The 23,713-nt window shown below is 38.2% G+C and overlaps 1 protein-coding gene across 1 annotated transcript in view; it reads right to left on the reverse strand.

Annotated features, from left to right (window-relative positions):
* Positions 1 to 2,127: 2,127 nt before the first annotated feature.
* The window catches only part of DPYD (dihydropyrimidine dehydrogenase), a 1,764,026-nt gene continuing 1,742,440 nt past the window's right edge, over positions 2,128 to 23,713 (reverse strand). Inside the window, exons 21-23 of the mRNA XM_082264968.1 lie at positions 19,635 to 19,775; positions 4,613 to 4,753; positions 2,128 to 2,605 (exon numbers count right to left, since the gene is read on the reverse strand). Coding sequence (XP_082121094.1) covers positions 2,435 to 2,605; positions 4,613 to 4,753; positions 19,635 to 19,775 — 453 coding nt within the window. The 3' untranslated portion in view covers positions 2,128 to 2,434. The remainder of the gene's footprint in view (positions 2,606 to 4,612; positions 4,754 to 19,634; positions 19,776 to 23,713) is intronic.

A 23,713-nucleotide genomic window follows, 5' to 3' on the forward strand; every position in this document is an offset into this window, starting at 1 on the left:
TTCTGCTGTTTAGTTTTGCTATTCAATTAAAAATTGTCTCACTTATGTATTTTTTAAGATGTGCACCGATGTACTTAACCTAACATGCACCGTTGCTTCATTATTTTATAAAGATGTTCTTCCTAAATGTACATTAAAATATTAGAATTCCCTTTTTTAATGACTATTTTTATTGACTTCAGTTTTAATAGGCTTGGATGACAACCAGGACATCTATTGGGTTGCAGCCTCTTGGAAATTTACATGAGATCAAAGCTGAATCAACTGGGTTGGAATTGTTTAGATGAATTCTTCTTTACAAAATAAACAGTGCTGTGTGTTAAGATACACAAAATCTCATAGGATAAGATCATATGTGTGTAAACTATATGCTTAAAAAAAATTAAAAATAAGTAAAAGCTCTCTTGTGTCAACAACCTGTTTATCGTTCTCAGCTGATGATGTGAAACCTAAAAGAGAAAAACAGATTCATTTTCTCTTACCTGATTTAATTTACCATTGGCTTATAACTGATTAAGTTTTAAAGATATAACACAACTCTGAATGTTTTATCAGATCTTTGCACCTTCACAAGCATTTTACTCCTGGGGAGAACATTTTAATAGTGTGCTCATACTTAGGAAAAGAGCCAATTGTACTCTGGCATTTGTACGGCAGTCTGTTAGGGGGAAACTTTGGGTGCACTTTGCATAAAGTTCAACTACAACTTAGCACTGAAACGGAACCTAAAAAAAACGACAGGACTTTTTCATTCACAGTTGTTCTTGAACAGATTTGAACCTGGTCGTACCTGATTTAATCAACCCATGGCATAAAACAGAAGGTGTTTTAAAGATATGACTCAACCCTCATATTCTTAAGCATAGTACTGCTAGGAAGAACACATATACATTTCTGTCCATGTTCAGGAATAGAGCCATGTGCACTTGGGTGCCGTTTGGTTGCACTTTACATGGAGTACAATGACAGATGTCCTCCAATGACACCTTTTCGTTGTACCAGAACTGATTTTTAAAAACTGAAGGTCTTTTTTGACCCATGGTTTTCAGTGAACATGTCTGATGGTTCCTTATCACGTTAATAGCTATCCACTGATAATATGCTATTCCTTTTGTTTTGCATTCATCTTGGAAGATGTTGATATACTGTAAGCAGACTAAATAAAGTGAAGAACAACAAAAGAGCAGACTTCATAAAATGTTTTATGTGAACATATATAAATTGAAGATAATGTAGGAAATGTGATTGCAAATTCAAATCTACTTCTTCTCTAGGAATATTGAAGTAAGAAAATGTCTAGACAAGTAAGACAATTTACCTCCATTACCACCATCCAATAATTCTTAGTAATGTTGTTAGAAAAAATGCAGACTACATTCCTATGAAGATGGAAGAATATCTCACCAAAAATCAAGCTTCTACTGCAAATGTTGGTTGCAATTCGACTTCAAGCTCTGTGCAGGACTCATGGACAAAACTCTTAATGGTTTCTCTATATTCTTAATGTGTGAATTCTGCAGTAGAGCAAGGAATGAGCTAGTCACTACCCATCAGAGTTTCTGCACACCATTGTAAACCCCATCTTTCTACCATGATTGTAAAGTGCCTCTTTTTTAAGATTACACCACTATATAAAGGCTTTATTTTCATGTTTATAACGAGTCGGGGTATTATAACAACTAAGCTAGCTCATTCTCTAGTTAAAAAGTGCTATCTTGTTTTGATAGTAAATGAAAAAAAAAATGCCTATTACAGTTGCCTCACCAGCTTTGTAGTGCAGATTTTAGAAAACACTTGTGTAAGAAGAAAATAATGGAGACAGGATGTGATGAAAACACATGGAATACATTAGTAAACAGGGCAAGTTCATTTAAATTGGTTAATAATGCTGTCTTCCACGGTGCCCATTATAAACCCTAATGTACTAGGGATTAAGAAATACATTATGTTTTATCAGTGGATGCACTGCACAAAGTACTTAATCCAGTGTTAAATCCTCATTGTAAATCTACTGTCTGTATACAAACTGTAATTCTTTGCTTAATTCTCCCCCCCACCACCATATAACTAATTATGTCTGACAATTCTCAGCTACAAAGAATATATGAACATAGAAAGACACTCAGACGGCATTACATGGCTTTATTTATTTAATAGTTTCTTCCAAATTAACAGTTTTGATATTTTAACAATTGCAAGAGCAAAATGCACAGGCACTTTACATTGTTTATTAGATACAATTCTGAAAGGCTAATCTAAAATTCTGAAAGGCAACTTTAATTTGAAAATGGTTTGTGTGTACATTTGTAATTAAAAATCACTATCTCTTTTTATCATTTCCATAACTCAACTGGATTTCAAATAATGTATCATAACAACACAGTAAGTCATTAGTGGCATTACTGATGTTTGTTTCATTGTTGAACTAATCACCTCAGCACACAGCATTCACAGTTAAAGGAAGGCCCCTCTTTGGTTCGTAAGGTGTTGTCCTGGCAACCATCTTGATGCAGTCAATAATAGGGCATACACTGTAGCACAGAGTACAACCAGTACAGCTGTCATTGACAGTGGGAAGGTGGGTCACTGGATCAAACTCAATAGCCTGTAAATAGAAATAAATGGTTTGGATGTCACTTTAATGAAGGTCAACAGTGCCCCAGATTAAGTGTCCACATTTTCTGTGCAAAGCCTACTGAAGACCTATGCACAAAACAACATTGTTTCCATGACAACAATTTGGTGGAAGAAAAAAAAAATTCAAGAGAAAAATTACTGTTTTAGATATGATAGCTAGAAAAAAGTAAATGATAGCATTGTGGTTACGTTAGAGAAACAGAGACTACAGAAGCTTGTACAGGATAGTGATCAAGAATATACATATTCTTTTGACCCCTTCCCACCGAACCCAGCATCCCTTTAACTGGGTTCTGATGCCTACAAGGATGAGAAGGACTGTCCAATCACATGACCATCATGATTAGATGTCACAGTGTTCTCCCGAACATTACTAGAGAGCAAGAGCTGTCTATGGCAGTCCTAGTCTCTGTGCTACAAGCACACAGTAAATGTGCTCTCAACATACAAACCTTGGCTGTCCATGAACTCATATGTGAGACGGTGTGTGTTAAAACTCACCTTCCTTGCCCCTGTACATGAACACAACATAGGCGGAAACAGGTTACATTTCTGCAATGGATCGTTTGGGCCTATTCAGGTTATCTGGTTCTTTTCCATATACTGATCTAAAATGAGGGCGCTTACGCAATGACAATTTGGACCCAGTAGATATCCAGTACTCTTCCTATGTCTATGTCTATTGCTAATCTGTGGAAATCTACTTGGTTCTGAAGACTGTATCCAAGAAAAAAAAATGTATACAACAGATGTAATGCATAGACAGAGTACATAAAAAAAAAAAAAATGAAATCTTCCTTAGGCCTTTAAAAATGTATTGGTTTCCAGAAGTGTTTACATCACATGTTGACATATCCTAAAAGGGAAGAATATCCTATTCACATAAGACCTGACTTTCCAAGTAATATACAGTTTAACATTTAGCATGAGCAAACCAGGCAAAGCTTGGTTCAAAAAAGGTTACGTGAACCCAGCAGGAAGTCTGTGAACTCCACAGAACCAAATCTTCTTAAAGGGTAACTTCATCTTTTGGAACAGGATTCATGTTCCACCCATATTTAGGGTGGAATATGTAACATGTTCCAGCTCCTGCAACCAGTTCCTTTGATCCACCCCTTGGTATGACAGTGGATGGGGGACCTTCTCCCTACGCCCACTGTCACAATTTAAAAACACCCAAACAGTCACAACATTCATTCACAGTTTCTTGTGAATGAATGAACTACAACTACTTTCAGCCACGGCGACTGACAGTTTATAGATGTGAATGAACTGCGAGGGCACTGATGGGCTCTATCGCAGTTCATTCACAGGCCCTGCAGTTTTCAACAGACAGCCCATATGAAGGGATGGGCAGAAAGCTGCAGGGCTTGTGTGCAGAAGTGTGATCATTGCAATGCTTTCCTGTAGGAAAAAATAATAAATGCACACTTTTTTTTTTCCTGTAAAAATATGTGCATTTATAATCTTTCTTGAAAGGTGAATTTATCCTTTTACCAGTTTCTGCCCAGCCTGTAGCAGATTGACTGCCAGGTGGGACTTTCTGGTAGCATGGCGATCGGTGGTGAGCCATGTCCCCCGGGCACAGTGCATCCCCGATCAGGGTTAAGAGCAAATGAGTTTGGCTCTTTACCATGTGATCAGCTGTGTCCAATCACAGCTGATCCCATGTAAACAAAGGCTGGTTATTGGCATTTTCTTTTCTCAGTGCTGTCACTGTGACAGGAAAGGAAAGTCGGTAACCAGCTTTCCTGTGACAGCAGACAGTTACACTGATAAACATTTGCTGTTGCATCCTAATAAACCAAGGCTCTTTGCTATAAAAAAGTAATTATATACACTTTGTGCAATCAAGTTAAAACCTACAAACAGCATGGTTTGTAATTATAATACTGTATCAGAAACAAATTTAGTTGAATCTCTATATTTCCACATTGATTTTGAGCATTGGGATCTATTTTTTATTTTTTTTTACCTGGTAACCAGAGTCATTGCAGGTCATGTAGCATTTTCCACAGTTAATACACATTTCCTCATCAATAAGAGCAACAACTTGTTCCCTTATGTTTAATTCACCATATGATCCAATGTACTGAAGTGCTCTGCCAATTACATCCTAAAAAACAAGATACAATACATATTAGCTTGCTTTACTTAACATAAGCTTTGTTTACCTGTTCTGTCTTCTCAGACTTACTATAGGCTAGTCATTTACACAGTTATATTATAATATACAACGCACAAACTTTTATGGCCACTATGAATGAGTGGAGTGAGTTCAAGAAAATTACAGATGCCACCCTGTTGTAAATTTTTGCAGAATTGGAGACTCTCATTTATACTTATTGAGCTGCTTTGGTGAAATTTGCTCTGGTAAGGGCTAACTGTTACAGAATATATTAGTTCATATTAGATCTTAACCACGTTATGCCTGTGAATTTCAAGGAAAAGAACAATACTTCTCACATGTAAAGCTATCCAAGGTCATGAAATAAACATTATGCGCATTATTTTAAACTAGACATTTTTCATGTGTATAAGTCCAGCAGATGACCATCAGCCAAAGTCTCTTAAGGGGAATGTTCAGCGAGGTTCAAAACCTTTTCCATTTACCATTGTCCCACTCTGAGATAGGAATCATCTCCTTTCCTGAGCTCAGACTACTGAATGGGTACAAGCATATTTATACCATGACTGTACTGTAAAAGGATCATCCAGCTGTCATCCCATTTCAATAAATAAATTAAAACATAAAAAAAAATTGCAGCATCTGTCATCTTCTACATCAAGCGGAACTCCAGACACCTACACGCAACCCATCCCCCCCCCCCAACCTGCCTTTCCCACCCCTCAAAGTAACCCCCATGTATCTTAAATAAAATACTATACATACCTTTTTACAGTCTTACAGCTGATCCAGCTAATGTCATGGCAGCTTCCTCTACTGGCGGCAGAGGGCAGGCATTCTTCCTGGACTAAGCAGTGCTTACATAATTATGTGTGAGTGCTGCTTAGTCCTGGAATTCTGTGATCCCAGCCTCCATGATTACATACACCTTAAACCCCATTAGGAGGCATGAGGTGATCAATCTCCCTGAAGAGGGCTACTGGTGCTGAACTGAGGAGGAAGCCAGGGACAGAGCTGGAACATGGAGAGGGTAAGTAGAACTTGATTTTTTTTCCATTAATGCGGGTGGGGGATCAAAAGTAAAAAAAAAAAAAAAAAAAAAATAACTGGAGTTGCACTTTAATCATTCTAGTTTTGAAAGGTGATATACCCTCAAGATATGAAGTTCTTAAAATTCCACAAACAATAATAAATGATTATTATGAATAAAAGTGTTCTTGTGAAATCTACATTAACCACAGTTGAGCAAGTATAAACTAAACTTTACTTAGACATATAGACAAATCAAAGCGTGTTTAAGTGAAATGTACTATTAATAATTTTCTGTGCAGTGTTCATCTGCCACGGTCAGTAGCACTATAGCAGTTACAGCTCGCCGGATTCTGTCATTTGTGTTGTGATAAAACTTCAAGCTTTTCTAAGCTGAGAACTGCTCACCCATAAAAGAGTCAGCTTCTAATGCAAGTAGTAGCTTACTGACTAATGATCCAATAAATGTCTTACCTTAGCTATATTCAATCAGTTGCAGCTTGTTTACTCTACTATTTTTAGATGAAGATGAAAGGATTAATTCATGAAATCGCATTCATGTCTGTTTTGATATTTTCACAAAAACAACCTCACAATTAAATGGACTTTATAAAATAAATAAATAAAATTGGTCTCTTTTTAACAAGAGTAAGACTAGTTGTTCTTCTCTTTAATTGCACTGTTCAACAGCAAATCCCAGCAGTATTTTTTTTTAAAATAGGAGACAAAGGTAGTCACCCTTGTTAGCCCTTACCAGCATAATTGCAGAGTTCACTCTAAAAAAATTTTTGTAGCAGGGAAAAGCTATGCGGTGGTTCAGACGATGTCTGAGACAGAAGCTATTTATGAAATAAATTGCTCCACAAATAGCTGCTATGTTGTCTAACATAGCCAAAAAAACTGTCACAAGCTGAAATGATACTAAATCTATGGACTTAAATACAACCATAGACACCACTTTGGGGCCTGAGGGCAGAGGTGAGTTAAGTTGCCTTTTATTTGATAACCCCCCCCCCCCCTCCACATATCTAGTCTGTTAGATTAACATGACTAATTAATACAATGAAATGTGTCCTCTTCCATAAATGAAATCAAGATATCTAATTAGGAAGAAAGACCTGAGAGGTTTAGACCAACAGTGGGTCCTCCAGTGGGGCACCACAGAATACATTACACCAAGGAGCTCCATCTGCACAGTAGGAACCATGTTGGATCACACTGGAAAGAGGTGAGACCATGGAACTGAATCAGGTTCCCACTGGAATGGATAAGATCTGGTATGAGGATGGTCCCATGTGAAAGTAGGTCTTGTGGAATACCCCAGGGCTCAGTGTCTAGGAGTCCGCCAATATTTACCAGAGACCACCTCACGTTTGGACTTTTGGGTTTGGACTTTGCTATATGCAGACCTTGGGTCATAACCCTCTGGTTCACCTTGCTCAAGCACCATGGACCACAAGCCAGGGAGACAAGTAGGTCTACAGCAGATAGGTAAACTGAAGGTAAACTGAAGGTAATAGTGGAGTGAAATATGTGACTATGTAACAGTCGAAAATTAGGGCTGGCTGTGGACATGACTATCCAGGATATAAGACAGAGATCAGGGCTGGCAGAAGACACAGATAACCAGGAACAAGCCAGAGGTCAAGGCAGACAGTGAGCAACGATTACCAGGAACAAGTTAGAGGTCAGGGCAGGTAGTGAATATGGATACCCAGGGAAAAAAGCCAAATGTCTGTACACCGGAATCAATTGACAAAGATGGATAACAGGAAAGTCCTCCAGTGGCATGGCAGTGAGCTAGAAATATTGTTTCTTGGCCAGTGAGACAGAATTTAAATAGTTGGGGCATAGAGAGCAAGTCTCTCTTATAGTATGCAGCAATGACAGTGCTGACAGGGGAGGAGTTCTCTTCGCTCTGATTGACTACTTCAATAGTTCTGGCAAGAGGAAAAGCTTTGCCACTCAGACACAACCTCAAGATTCCAGGTAAATCCTGTACGTGCTTGTGGTGGTGTACCGCAGATACTGAGGCAGTGTTTTATTGAGGAAGGTATGTAGCGGTGACAGCTAGTATTAACAAGAAGACCGCAATTGTGCATGTTCACTTTTATTTTAATACCAGTTGTATGCCCAAAAATAACTGGTACAGGAAAATAATTTAATTAATTTAATGAGTTTAATTATTAATTGAAAATGGAAAATAAACTTTATTTTTTGCCCTGGAAACAAAATATGTAAAATCCAGGATTAGTTTTATTTAAGAAATTTCATATAGGGGGAACATGTTGGCTGTTTTACTGTATTTGTTTTTTTTTATATTATTCATTTTGGATTTTACACACCATATTTTTAATGCTCTCCTCCATGTTAAGCTATGTTTGATATATGAGCCCCTTTATGACTCTTGTTCTCTGGAGGGCCACCTAAAATGAATTCCCCTAGATAAAACGTTAACTTAAAACTCTGATCAGGACTCTTTTTTCACCCATGCCATGTTTTTTTTTTACTTTAAAGTGTTACTAAACCCAGGACCCTGCATTCACTATATCTGGTCTCCCACAGTACACAGAACATAGAAATGTAAATATAAACTGCTAAATATATTTTCTCAATAGCAGTATATAGCAGTCTTGTGACTTCTTTCAGTGTCCAGTAGAGCACTGGTTAAAGCTTGTAGAAGAAGTTTTCATTCTCCTCTGACTGTCCTTTGAGGCTGCATGACCCCTGACCCTCTATCTGCACAGTGTTGATTTGCCTTGTGCTGGTCACATGCACCCCCCCCCCCCAATGAAAAAAATTTCAAGAAATACACACCAAACAGAGCATGTGTAGAGTGTCTCCAAGGCTGTGTACTATCAGCATATGGATTGGGGACTGTGGAAGAAGGGGAGGATAAGAGAAGACACTCTCAAACATGCTTTACTGTATATACAGACTGATTTACTTTTGTGGGTTTTGGTAACACTTTAGGGCCTGTGTGAACAAAGCTTTTGTTCACTTCTGAACTATATACTGTATTTACCCATATACGTAATGGGAATGCTAAGGCTGCTTCAAACATTTAGCTGCAGCTTAAAAGCAGGTCAAATGCAAATCAAATGCACTTTTCAAACCGATCCTAAATGCATAGTGCACCCGAAAGCACATTGTATTTGCCCATCAACAATCTCAAAGTGCATCAACCTAGGTCCTAATGTTTGGTCAGAAACATAAATAAGAGGCCAGAGCAACTGTGGTAGGTGTGATTACTCACCTCCTAAATTTCAAAAATTTATTTTGATAAATAATGTTACCTTATAGCATAGTGTTCTGTTTTTTCTACAGATAACAGCCTGGTTTATCAGAATGGCATCACTTGGGAAAGGACACTGGTTTTATTTTGTCATTCTATGTTCAAAAAACTAACAAGGAGCACAGCAATCAAGCAAACTGGGTCTAGTGGATCAGCAAATCGTTTTGGCATGCATACAAATATGGTATATTGGGTGGTTGGGGGAATTAGTATTCAATTAAGGGCACTCTGACCCTATATTATAGGTGGGTGTCACCACAAACTTTAATATAATATAAAATAAAGAATAAATAATGGAAGATGGGACATCAACTTGGGCTACCAAACATTTTATTAGTAAAGAGTAAAATATGAAAAATGTTGGCGGTCTGCATGACTGCTGCAGTGAGCCCAAGTGTTTGAGCGGAGACCAGGCTCTAAAGAAAAGGCAAAGAGGGAATTGTGCCTAAAGGAGGGGTGAAGCACTAGTGAGATTTTATCTTGTGTAATGCTGGGAGTGCAGCTGGGCAATCCAATTTAGCCGAGCTGCATTTGAGAGAGAATCCGATGCAGCAGCTTTATTACCACACAACTTAGAGCTATTTGTATGTATGTTTACTATTACAGTGACGGGGTGCAATTTCTCTTCATAGTGTCACGCACCCATTCAAGGGAGGATGAGACATATCCACTATTGCATGGACTTTGGGCCCATTGAAGCAATATTTACCTAGTCGCCCATATGTATTGGGGGAGAACTGTGCAAACACCGGTCACATAAAAAACATCAGTTGCTCCCATACAGCATATGCATAGCACCTATTACAAGGTGACATCACCGCTGTCAATTTAGCTACTCAGCTGCATGGATATACACTTTATTATCAAAAGTCTTGGAACGCCTGCCTTTACATGCATATGAATTTTAATGGCATCCTAGTCTTAGTCTGTAGGGTTTATTATCGAGTTGGCCCATCCTTTGTAGCTATAACAGCTTCAACTCTTCTGGGAAGGCTGTCCACAAGGTTTAGGAGTGTGTCTATGAGAATGCTTGACCATTCTTCCAGAAGCAATTTTGTGAGATTAGGCACTAATGTTGGAGAGAATGCCTGTCTTAAAATCTCTTCTCTAATTCATCCCAAAGGTGTTATATCGGGTTGAGGTCAGACTCTGTGCAGGCCAGTCAAGTTCCTCCACCCCAAACCTGCTCATCCGTGTCTTTATGGACCTTGCTTTGTGCACTGGTCCAAATAATTTCGTGGAGGGGGATTATGGTGTGGGGTTGGTCTTCAGAGGTTGGGCTTGGCCCCTTAGTTCCAGTGAAGTGAACTCTTAAGGCTCTCAAATTTGTGGGAACAGTTTGGGGATGGCCCCTTTCTGTTCCAACATGACTGCGCAACAGTGCACAAGGCAAGATCCATAAAGACATGAATGAACAAGTTTGAGATGGAGGAAATTGTAAGGCCTGCACAGAGTCCATGACCAGATAGAATACCTTTGGGACAAATTAGTGTGAAGACTGCAAGCCAAGCCTTCTCTCCAACATCAGTGCGTAACCTCACAAATGCACTTCTGGAAGATTGGTCAAACATTCCCATGCAGTGCCTTGCCAAAGTATTTACCCCCTTGACTTTTTACCTATTTTGTTACATTAAAGCCTTAAGTTCAATGTTTTGCTAATCTGAATTTTATGTGATGGATCAGAACACAATAGTCTAAGTTGGTGAAGTGAAATGAGAAAAATATATACATAAAGCTATTTTTTAGAAATAGAAAACAGAAAATTGGCATGTGCGTATGTATTCACCCACTTTGTTATGACCAATTACTTTCAGATGTCACATAATTAGTGAAATTATGTCCACCTGTGTGCAATCATAAGTGTCACATGATCTGTCATTACATATACACACCTTTTTTGAAAGGCCCCAGAAGCTACAACAGCTTAGCAAGAGGCACCACTAACCAAACACTGCCATGAAGACCAAGGAACTCTCCAAACAAGTAAGGAACAATGTTGTTGAGAAGTAAAATTCAGGGTTAGGTTATAAAAAATATCCAAATCTTTGATGATCCCCAGGAGTACCATCAAATCTATCATAACCAAAGGGAAAGAACATGGCACAACAGCAAACCTGCCAAGAGACAGCTGCCCACCAAAACTCACAGACCGGGCAAGGAGGGCATTAATCAGAGAGGCAGCGCAGAGACCTAAGATAACCCTGGATTTGCTGCAGAGTTCCACAGCAGAGACTGAAGTATCTGTACATAGGACGACAATAAGCCGTACACTCCATAGAGTTGGGCTTTATGGCAGAGTGGCCAGAAGAAAGCCATTACTTTCACAAAAAAGAAAATGGCACGTTTGAGTTTGCGAAAAGGCATATGGGAGACTCCCAAAATGTATGGGGAAAGGTGCTCTGGTCTGATGAGACTAAAATTTTACTTTTCGGCCATTAAAGAAACCGCTATGTCTTTCGCAAACCCAACACACCACATCACCCAAAGAACACCATCCCCACAGGGAAACATGGTGGTGGCAGCATCATGCTGTGGGGATGTTTTTCAGCAGCCGGGACTGGGAAACTGGTCAAAATTGAGGGAAAGATATATGGTGCTAAATACAGGGATATTCTTGAGCAAAACCTGTACCACTCTGTGGGTGATTTGAGGCTAGGACGGAAGTTCAACTTCCAGCAGGACAATGACCCCAAAAACACTGCTAAAGCAACACTTGAGTGGTTTAAGGGGCAACATGTAAATGTGTTAGAATGGCCGAGTCAAAGCCCAGACCTCAATCCAATAGAAAATTTGTGGTCAGACTTAAAGATTGCTATTCACAAGCACAAACCATTCAACTTGAAGGAGCTAGAGTGGTTTTGCAAGGAGGAATGGGCCAAAATCCTAGTGGTAAGATGTGGCAAGCTCATAGAGACTTATCCAAAGCAACTTGGAGCTGTGATTGCCGCAAAAAGTGGCTCTACAAAGTATTGGCTTTAGGGCGGTGAATCTTTATGCACATTAACTTTTTCTGTTATTTTGTCCTATTTGTTGTTTGCTTTACATTAAAAAAAAAAAAAAAACATCTTCATATTTGTGGGCATGTTCTGTAAATTAAATTATGCAAATCCTCAAACAATCCATGTTAATTCCAGGTTGTGAGGCAAAAAAACACGAAAAATGCCAATGGGTGTGAATTCTTTTGCAAGTCACTGTAGAAACACTCCTAAACCTTGTGGACAGACTTCCCAGAAGAGTTGAAGCTGTTATAGCTGCAAAGCATGGGCCAACCCAATATTGAACGTGTAAAGGCAGGTGTTCCAATCCTTTTGGTAATATAGTGTATGTCCATTTTGAAATATAGAGATCATATTCCATCCATGATTTATTGTGATCCTTTCAAGTAGGATTCATCTCTTACATGTCTGCAGTCCTTCTATTGCCTTTGGGACAAGGTTTTAGCATAGTGCTTGAGTATTTATATATATTTGGACAGCTTGCAAATTCTCCTCAGCTTTTACAGTTTGTGGTGTATAGATGGAGTAGGCTTCTACCATATGGGATTGGTCCTCCATCGCCACAGTTTAATATTATACTAATGTCTTCATTAATAGTAAATAAGGGTATTGAAAATGTATATTGATCGGCTTAGTACATACTGAGGCAGATCATTATTGTTTCATAATGATGTATATGTCATAATGTATATTCATTAGAGACCATTTTTTTTTGCTGCCTGAGGAGATATTAGGTGGTGATTCACATTGTGTTTTATACGTAGGCATTGGAGGGGTTTGAGTAGAGATAAAGGGGGATGGGGATCAGTGGGAAGCTTTTGATTCTCAGACCTAGTTTATTTTATTAGTGGGCAATTTTTTATACATTTTTTCATAGTTTACTCTTTACTAATAAAATATTTAGTGTTGCATTTTTTTATGGTTCCTTCTCTATTTTATTACTGCATTTTGCACCAACGCTGCACAAGGTTATTCCCAAAACAAAACAATCTTAACTGTTTTATATCAAAAGGAATTGCAATGAACACTCTTTCAGTTTGTGCCTCTATCCACAACGAAGGTGCCAGTCTCCAACAGTGCTGGAGTCAACAAAAGATGTAAGATGTTGGCATAGGATTCAACTTACCAGCCATCTCTGAAAGCTGAAATATTACTTTTTTATAGACCTGATTGATTTATCATTTCAGGGATGTTTCAAATGTTTTTTAAATGTGAGTAACAATATAACATTTATAATCAACTGGTCCTCAGTTGAACAAAAGTAAATAGACAAACTCGCTGAGTTTTCATAAATCTGTATCCCCTTTTCCAAGTCATCCATATTATAATATAGGAAAGTAACATCCATAAAATGTAACTATCTGTGCATGACTGGCAATGATTTCATTTTTTTAAATAAAGGTATTATTACAAGATTTTTAGGCCAATCTACCCAAAGCTGCCTGTGCTACATGAATAGTTGAAAATCTGAAGACTAGAAGTAGCTACAGTGATAGAGTTCTGTTCTTATGAATTCACTGAGCAGCGCAGTTTGTACTAGTCTGAAACAATAGTTAAAGGGGATATTCACTGTCCTTGAAAATAGAAATTGCTTCTGTTTGCTTATCCCAGAGATTGCTGAAACATTAGTAGGCAGTAATGGTGAGGCAATTTAACAGTTCAACAGATAACATTTGTTGTTGTAGGTTGGAAGCAATGTGAACAATTATCTGGAAAAATGATTCAATTCTGCCAAATTAAAAATTCCTGTATAGAGTATTCAAGATAATGGGTAATGAGGTACTCATAAATACTTGAATTTTTGTACAAATTAGCAACTATTTCAGTAAAAGTTACTGCACATTGTCCTTGATGAATACTGTTTAACACCAAGTGTTCAAATAATTCAAAACATGAATACTACTAATACATTTAAATTAATACACAGGGCATTTACTCCTTTCACCTCTTCAAAAGCTACTCCCCACCCACCGATCGAGCCCGCAGTTTGGGACCTCTAAACCCTCGTTGTTTCACCACTTCTGTCTATGCTCTCTAATTTCAATCTTCTGGGACCAAGTTATTACATTTGTCCACAGTATAACCGGGCAGCTACTTCCCAAGAAACCTTTCTTACTATTGCTTAGCTTTAACACTTCTGGCTGCTCATGTCCTGGTGAACAACGTATTTTGATTTCCCAATGGAAACACATCTGCCTCTTAGCAGCCAACAAGTGTGACCATCTTCCTCTCCCCCTACATTTACAGAAGTTAAAAAGAATCTCATAAAACTTCTACCGAGAAAAACTTAAAACCCAACTACAGAGCTATGACAAAATGGTTCTTTCCCAGATGGTGCTCATATATCAAATGCACTTTCACCCCTGTGGAAACTTGGTCTTTAATGCAGTCTTTCCAATATATGGAGTGGTACCTCAAGGCAAACTTGACCAGCTCCCTGGAAAGCAAATAGAAAGTTCCTGCTCATCTGGCTTCTAATATTTCATCTGTTTGATTGTTACACTAACTGCCAAATCTTCTCACCTTATGGACCTGGACTTCTGGGGACAGCCAAGCCCGTTTCCCTCTTTCTTTCATCGCCCTCCCCCTTTTTTGATATAGCTTTGGTTGTCAGGTTCTAGTACTTAGATCTGTGTACATATGAGCTTACAAATGTTACGACTCTATAGTCCCTTTTACACAACATTCTTTTGACGAAAGTCATCCAACCCTCATACTTGTTTTCTCTCCCCGTTTTATGAGAGAAAAGTTATAACTGTGATTTTGTTAATAACATTGTGCAGTATTCTATCTTGTTACACATGTGGTAATATAACGCATCTGATCATCATACATGTACTCCTATTTATTTGTATTCCACTTTTATAATGCTGAGTGCTCATTATTTTACTGTACTGTGCTTTTCTAATTCTTAAAACCTTAATACAGTGAGAGAAAAACATATTTGTTCCCCTGCTGATTTTGTACATTTGCCCACTGACAAAAAAATGATCAGTCTATAATTTTAATGGTAGGTTTATTTTAACAGTGAGAGACAGAATAACAACAAAAATACCCATAAAATTGCATTTCAATGAGGGAAATAAGTAATTGTTCCTCTATCAACCAGCAAGATTTCTGTCTCCCAGGTGTCCTCTATACAGGTAAGGAGCTGAGATTAGGAGCACTTTCTTAAAGGCAGTGCTCCTAATCTCAGCTTCGAACCTGTATAAAAGACACCTGTCTACAGAAGCAATTAATAAATCAGATTCCAATCTCTCCACCATGGCCAAGACCAAAGAGCGGTCCATGGATGTCAGGGACAAGATTTCAGACCTACACAAGGCTGGAATGGGCTACAAGACCATCGCCAAGCAGCTTGGTGAGAGGGTGACAACAGCTGGTGCAATTATTCGCAAATGCAAGAAACATAAAATAACTGTCAATTTCCCTCGGTCTGGGAGTCCATCTCACCTTGTGGAATTTCAATGATCATGAGAACGATGAGGAATCAGCCCATAACTACTCGGGAGAATCTTATCAATAATCTCAAGGCAACAACAGGTGCACCATCACTGTTGGTGAACAAGCACGACTTTACGTGTGAAACGCGTCTACCTTTTTGTATCCTGTATTGACTGTCTGTTGGTTCAATAAAGAAGCATCATTATATCTGTTGGAGTGTGGCCATTTTCGTTGATATTTTCAAAGATCTCAAGGCAGCCGAGACCATAGTCACCAAGAAAACAATTGGTAACACACTACGCCGTAAAGGACTGAAATCCTGAAGCCCCCGCAAGGTGCCCCTGCTCAAGATAGCACATGTACAGACTTTTCTGAAGTTTGCTAAAGAACATCTGAATGATACAGAGGAGAACTGGGTAAAGTGTTGTGGTCAGAATAAACCAAAATCAAGCTCTTTGGCATCAACTCAACTCGCTGTGTTTGGAGGAGGAATGCTGCCTATGATCCCCAAGAACACCATCTCCACCCTCAAACATGGTGAAAACATTATGCTTTGGGGGTGTTTTTCTGCTAGGGGACAGGACAACTTCACCGCATCAATAGGACAATAAACAGGGCCAAATCTTGGGTGAGAACCTCCTTCTAGACTGATGGTTTTTTTGTCAGTGGGCAAACGTACAAAATCAGCAGGGGATCAATGTATTGATAAATATATTCATATATATCAATCAATACTTATGTATTGATAAATATATTAAAAAAAAAAACAAAAAAAAAAACAAGTACATGAATAATAAAGGGAAAATTAGCAGTTCATGCAAAAAGTAAACTTGATCAAGTTGTTCAACTAAACCAGGTAGATTTTGATGGCCTGCCTGAATATACTGTAAATTATTTAGGGTCAGGGCTTTTTTTCAGCGGGAACGCAGGGGAACGCAGTTCCGGCACCTCCAGCACTGACTGTATGTAATGGCAAGGGGTTCAAGGTCTATTAATGCTAGCTGCTGGGGGGATCTTTTGTTTCTGGAGGAGATCTACTTTTGATGGGTGGGGAAGGGCATCTACTGTTGCTCAGGAGGTCTGTTGGTGGGGGGTCTACTGTTGCTGGTGGTGGGTCTTATGTTGCTGGGGGAAAGTTGTTGCTGGGAGGGATCTAGTGATGCTGGCTGCAGGGGAATCTGTTGTTGCTTCTGGGGGTCTATTGTTGCTAGGGGAGGGAGTATTTTGTTGCGAATGATACATTGTTGCTGGGGGAGGGTCTATTGCTGCAGGCTGCTGGAGAGTCTATTGGTGCTGGCTGCAGGGAGAGCTGTTATTGCTGCTGGAGATCTTTTGTTGCTGGGGGAGGGGGTATTTTCTTCCGGGTGGTTCATTGTTGCTGAGGGGGTCTGTTGTTGCTGGTGCATGTGATCTAGTTTACTGTTTTTCTTGTTATTATTAACAAATCCCATACAAATTACTTATTACCACAATTGTTACATGGTTCTGTATTCTCTAAAAAGAGCAGTACTTGGAAGGTGGGTAAGGGGCGGAACCAAGGAATTGCGCAGGAGGTGGGTAGAGACAAGGGGTGACTCGGAAAGAGGGGTTCCTGCACCTATTATCTGAGAAAAAAAGCCCTGTTTAGGTTAGCCCTCATATTATAAAGCTATGATATTTTTCTGCTTTAACAGATGATCACTATGGAAAAGCTACTGTAATTTGTGTAAGACCAGCTCTAGGATGAGACATGTCTAGAAAGAACAGACCAGGCAAATAAAAGTGAGTGAGAGTGAATTGTAGATAGGAGCTTAAAAGGCTATGTGAGTATAATCATTGATCAGAGTTTCTTCTTATTCACTAAGCAACAGGAAAAATCTCTTGCAAAGTGAACAGCTAATTTGCCTTTAGAAAAAAAAACCTCTATACATCTTCATGTCTCAAATAAGGCTACAACAAACATGTCACTGTCTTGCAAGTGGATTTTCCAATTGTTTGTTTGCTGTGGAAACAGCAGAAATTAACCTTACCAAGTTGGGCCTGTCTATTTCAGACTATGAATCTATTTTGTCATCACACAAAGTGTGTGAACACTTAGGGCATCCATTGGTGTATGCACCGGAACATCTAGCTTAAAATATTTGGTAGTATGCATTTATCATTATATGCATTTACACCAGCAGTTGTGGCTATAATGTCTTTGTCCAGCAGCTGTGGCTCTTATGTCACTGGTGACAAAACAGGAGTGGGGAAAAAAAGCCCAACCTTTGAAACATGTTTTTCCCCTTTTGATGTCCATGCAGATTGTTCACTCATTGTATGAGGGACTTGAATCAACAGCTGTTAGACACACTAGCGTTAGAAATTCTAGTTACACTGCATACATTTTTTTTCAAAATTTTATTTTCTGAATGGATCCTGCCTGAATGCTGAAATATTAGTGGCCATTGCTCTTGTTTATTACTAATTGTAAGGTCTTGCTCATGCTTGTGTTAATGATATGCTGCATAGGTATCATCTCTAAAAAGGTAAAAACTTGCAATCATATACTGTGGCCAGGGCTGTCTTTATTATTGATTGGACTGTGGGCAAAGATTTTCTTGGGCCCTCACAAATTTACTAATCAACTATTTGTGGGCAATGCAGGCTCAAGGGTCAGCTGTTTGGGCCACACACCAATGAATGGACTTAGGGTAGCTGCCCCTTTTGCCCTGTGTTAAAGACAGCCCTGACTGTGGCCATTCATTGGGAGGCTAAACATAGCCCAATTTTTGCAAAGCAGGCAGCAAATCTGAACATCACTTAGAATCTGCAGGACATTGATATGCAGATGATACCTAGGGGGAAATAATGAGCACTTCTGATCATTGAAAGCACTTATTATAACACACAGTGATTTTTTTTTAAACATGTTCCTATGTGAAAAGGTATTGAACTGTTCACTGTGCATCACTTATCAGCAAAATTTGAAAGAAGATCAAGGCAATGTGGTAATTAGAGATTAGAAAACCAATTCGATCAAGTAGGAACTCGCCACGGATAGAGCTGCTTCGTGCTGAATATAAGTTCCTTCTTTGCCAGGATCAGTTTGCTCAATGAACTGGTAAAGTAGTTAAAGGGACCATTTACCAGTTCACACTGCAGGGTACACAGCTCACCCAGAAGCCTGCGTTTCCATTCCCACTGCCCATCTCTCTTTAAAAGAGAGATTTGCTGTCTATGATCATCCTTACTGTCAAAAAGTTGAGAAAGACAAATGCTACATTGTTCCAAGCACTTTGCGTATTAAATATAGAACAAAAAATCAAGATACCTTTCTGTTTTCATAAAAGAAAAAAAAAAAAAAAACAACCAATAAATCATCCCTAACAATATAAAAACAAAATCAACATTGACAAACTACAAAAACAAAATGAATATTAGTCAAAATGCAATAAATACACTGTTATTAAAGGTGTTACCATGGAAAGACCATCAATGCGTGACAAGTTTTATGAAGTAGCAAAAGATGTACTTGAAAAAGAAAATCTGTATGGATGAGCATTACACTCTCTTGCAACTGTTCCTTTAATCTTTTTATCAAAAGTGATACTTTCAGAAGTTTTCAATTCATTGCACATATGCACTGTGTGAGAGATATAACTAACACAATGTTATTTAACAATCAAAAGGAAGGAACAAAGAGTGCAGCCATCCTTGAATATTACAAAACTAATTATACCTTAACAGAACATCTGTGATTCTTTATAAATCAGCTCCGCATTTTGACTACAGTCAGTCACTTATTTGCAATGTACATTTTAAGACAGAAAGGAATAGCAGGAGGTCTAAATAAATGTTTCTAATTAAAATGTTACAGAGCTATCTGACAATTTGGGCCCAGCATACATTAGATACAAAGTGAGCATTACCCAGCCCTGGAAATTAAAAATACAGTAGTGCTTCCTTTCAGTTGTTGGCAGTGAGGGTTCTAGAAATATATCGATGTGCTCATTTCCCGAGATTGCCTTCTAATATTCTCAAGTTTGGTTCAGCTGGGCATAACATTCCAACCTAAATTTGCATCCCTAAAATGAATTTACATATTAAAAAAAACACTTGTTTCCCACTTCTTTGTATTTTCTACCTTGACTGCTGGTACAGGTTTCTTTGGCAGGAAATGCTTCTCTTCTGAAGGAAAAACAGTTTTTTCTGAAAGCAATTTGACCTTGTTCTCAGCTATGATTCTCTTACGTTCTTCCAAAAAGGGTCCAAAACTTGGAAGTTTCTAAAAGAAAAATAAAAATAAAATATGGTTGAGTTATCTGCTATGGACAAAACTTGTACTCTTGGTGGTGTCAATATGAATAATAAAATTAAAGCTCATCGGAACCCAAGTACAAAGATGTATTTTTTTTTTGCACTTCCCCAAACCTTATCTGTGGAGGCTGCGTTTGCTTACTTTTTCAGGCTTTTTTTTCTACATTTTCACTGATACTGCCAGTCACACTATTTTTGTCCTAGTATGACAATACTCACTACTTGAACTGCATTTATAGAACAGTGATGTTGTCACCATAGGGCAGGAAGTATGTTAGGACCACAGAACATGCCCCCCTTTACTCATCTCTGTAAAAAATGAGTTAGGTGTTTTGTAGGTCACATGGAGATTGGGAGAAGCTGATAACATTGTTTGAGACTAATGCCTCGTACACACATTCAGATAATCGTACGACTTATCGTTCACATTTTGTTGCATGATACTAATATCGAATTCAACAATGCGTACTTAGTGTATGATTTTTTTGTACAATTCTGGAAAAGCTTCCTGGTTGCATAGCTATGTATCAGATGCAGTGCAAAACAAAAACAATGGCAGCCAGGCTTTTTCCAGGTTATTTTTGTGTTTCTGATCACGCGTGGTCTTTGTCTATCGATTTTTAGTGGACGCATACTGTACTGATTAAACGATTGTCATTCGCTAGGCTATCGTACGACATAAGTTTTTGTGTTTGTCCCTTCGGATTTTGTTGGACAAACTGTCGTGATTGGCTGTTGAAAGCTGTGTACTAACAATCAGATTATCGTGCAATCAAGTTGAAAGCGATTTTTTTCATACGATTATCTGAACGTGTGTACGAGGCATTAGTACACAGATAGATTACAAGGACACTTGAATTCTATCAGAATCAACAGGTGATTTTCCTATGCTGAAAACGAATGCAGACACCACAGCTAAAATGTGTGGAAAGCTGGAATATATTACATTCTTGGTCTTGGGCTTAGATATACCCATATCAAATGATGGCACAAATAAACATAGAAAATGTACCCAGATATTCAATTGTTTCATAAGGGATATTATTATTAAATTATATTTAGGAAAGCAAAAGCAGAAAAGGTTGGGGTTTATTTACTAAAGATGGAGAGTGCAAAATCAGTCACATTTATACATAGAAACCAATCAGCTTCTAGGTTTTATTGCCGAAGCTTCATTGAACAAACTGGGGTTCTATGCAGAAATGAGTCTGATTTTGCATTCTCCAGCTTTAGTAAATAAATTCTGTTGCGTCTTTAAACTAGCGTACAATAATAAGTCAACAAAAAACTGTTTAGGTTGGCAGTCTTTGATGTTTTCTGGTTCCGCCTGTATTTTAAGAAAAAAAAGATCTTGTGTAAGTGATGAGGCTATGACAGTGAAATTAGTATGGTTGCAACTGCTTTTATTCCTATTCATTGGTTTCATATTATTGAAAATACAGGAAGAGAAGGGTGATACTCTTTCCTAGCATTGCAAATGCAATGTCATATCTGGAAGGCTAAGGAAGGTTTTCAAGCTATTGTGTGTAGTGAGCATCTCAGTACCAGGAATTCAGGATTAAGTGGACACTACACAATTAGCAGGGGAGGACTGGTGCCCCATAAAAAGGCTTCGCCGTTTCTGCCACAGACATGCCTAAAGGGTTCCTGGTGAAGAGAAGTAAAATGTCCCCACCACTGACCTACTGCCAGCATGGATGGTGTAAATTGTGTCTGAGCAGAGACCGGTTCCATGCCCCACTGGAGACTCTCCTCCCCCAGCCAGCCCTGACCAAGCTATCCCAGCTCCCCTCAACTGCCCCTGCTTGCCAGGTCGGGAAACCATATTCGGCCAGTGAGTAGAGAGTACCTGGAGCAGAGCTTCAGCTTGGAATGGGGGTCAGGAGGAGGCTGGGAAGAGAGAGAGTGGGATGGGGGGCCGAGTCGCTGCACCATGGGCCTCTGGTTTGTACTTGCCCCCTGGGCTGAAAGTTGCCAGTCAGCCCCTGACAACTAGGAATACTAGTGAGGGAGTCTGGTGACTACATTTTTAAAAGATTTTAGAACCACCTGTCAGCTAATTTTTTGTGGATTTAGAATATTGAATCCACAATTTTTGTACAGGATATTTGGTTGAGCAATGTTTGATTTTTTTTTTAGTTAAGAATCTTAAAAAATGTTATTGTAATTGTTTGATTTGCTAGGCTTAAGCATAATTAGAATGTCTACAGAAAACATAGGTGTATTAAATGGACAAACCAATAGTAAAAATATGCGGTGTGTACATTTCCTTGAGTGGAAATTCTGTGTAAAGCAGTACAAGCTAAAATGCACCATTTCAATGTCAAGATCTACATCTGGTGGCTAATTGAGGATGGGCACCATCTGATTAAAGGTCATTAAAAAAGCATTTAGAACGGATCTTACTCTGAAAATAAGTTAATTGATTTCCTATTTTGTGACCAAGGCATTGTGATGAAGGCTGTTTTATGGCTTTTCACTTGAGGGGAAGCAGTTTAAGGATCATATTCACTAAATACCACAAATGCACAAGGCGAATAACGGTTTCTTAAAAACCAGTAGGGGGAAAATCTTGTTATAGATGATTAAAACATGCCTGAGGTCTACAACTCAGCAACCACTCTGATGTCTATTCAAACATTTCCTCCGGGGAGTTCACACTGATGACCTGCTTTTATCACAGAAACTAACTCCTTGCAGATTCTCAGATAACCTTATCTCACACTGAAATGTACAGTATTCATTTTGTGACTCTAATAGCTGAAATACATACACACACATCTGAGTGAGAACATCAGAGTAATGCTAGAGCTTTTTAAAAAAGTTAAAAATATTTTACTATAACCTATTTTTGGTTGTGATGTACTATAGCTAGTGCTGAAATGCATGTTATTCATCCTGAATTCAAAGCTAAGAATTCAATATTTTTTTAAGAAATATGAAGACTGTACATACAGTAATAACATCGTTAGGTGACCTATAACATAGGCTATTTTTTGCAATACGGTTGTATGTTTAAATCCAACGAAAGCACTTGTATGACGCAGAATGACTTATACAGATTAGTTGGACTAATAAAATTGTTATTATAGACACATGGGGGAAGACATAATTATTCACTATGCCTAGTATACATGCTGTGCTTTCGATTTCAAAGCACAGCAAAATTAATCAATAGAATAAGTTCCTTGGCTTTAGTTAAATAGATATACTCTTTCTAAAGGGTGGATGCTTGGTCATGTGGCTCATCCACAATTAACCCCTACCCTCCATGCAGCTGTAGTTATAGATACAAGATAATTGAACAGCTGGGTGATTCACAAACATCTTCGATAAAATGCATAATGCATGCATAGAACACATTTAAAAAAATCTTACTGGCAAATCCCAATTGGAAAAGTATAAGACTGTATTTTTGGCTTTCACAAGAATACAGACCAAAAAATTTAATTTTTAAATACTTTACTTAAAAAATATTTAAAAGCTTACTACTGCATTTCTGTCTTGTAGAGTTAGAACAGTAATGTTCACACTCTTTCATGCACAATTAATTGCTAATATTTTAGAATGAGCATCATATTTGCCCTAATTCTTATGGGTTATTTGTTTTTCTGTGGAGTAATGATGGCTTTTGCATATTTACCTTAGTGCATCATTTTCTGTCCATTTTATTTCTATTAAAAATTATTCATTTTTTAAACACTTCAAAAATCCATGTTCTTTCCTTTCACTGAGATTAGTATAAAGCACAGAATTTAAACTTCATATAGTACCAAATTTAACATGGATTTAGTTACCGATTTGTTGCTTTTTGTTTTTTTCTGATTTGCTATAAATGAAATGTAAGGAAGCTTATTTCAGATGATTGCAAAATGAGAAATAGTGTGGCCAGGAAGTGGGAAAAAC

This window comes from Pelophylax lessonae (genome assembly GCF_965119305.1).
Source record: "Pelophylax lessonae genome assembly, chromosome: 8".
Lineage (NCBI taxonomy): Eukaryota > Metazoa > Chordata > Amphibia > Anura > Ranidae > Pelophylax > Pelophylax lessonae.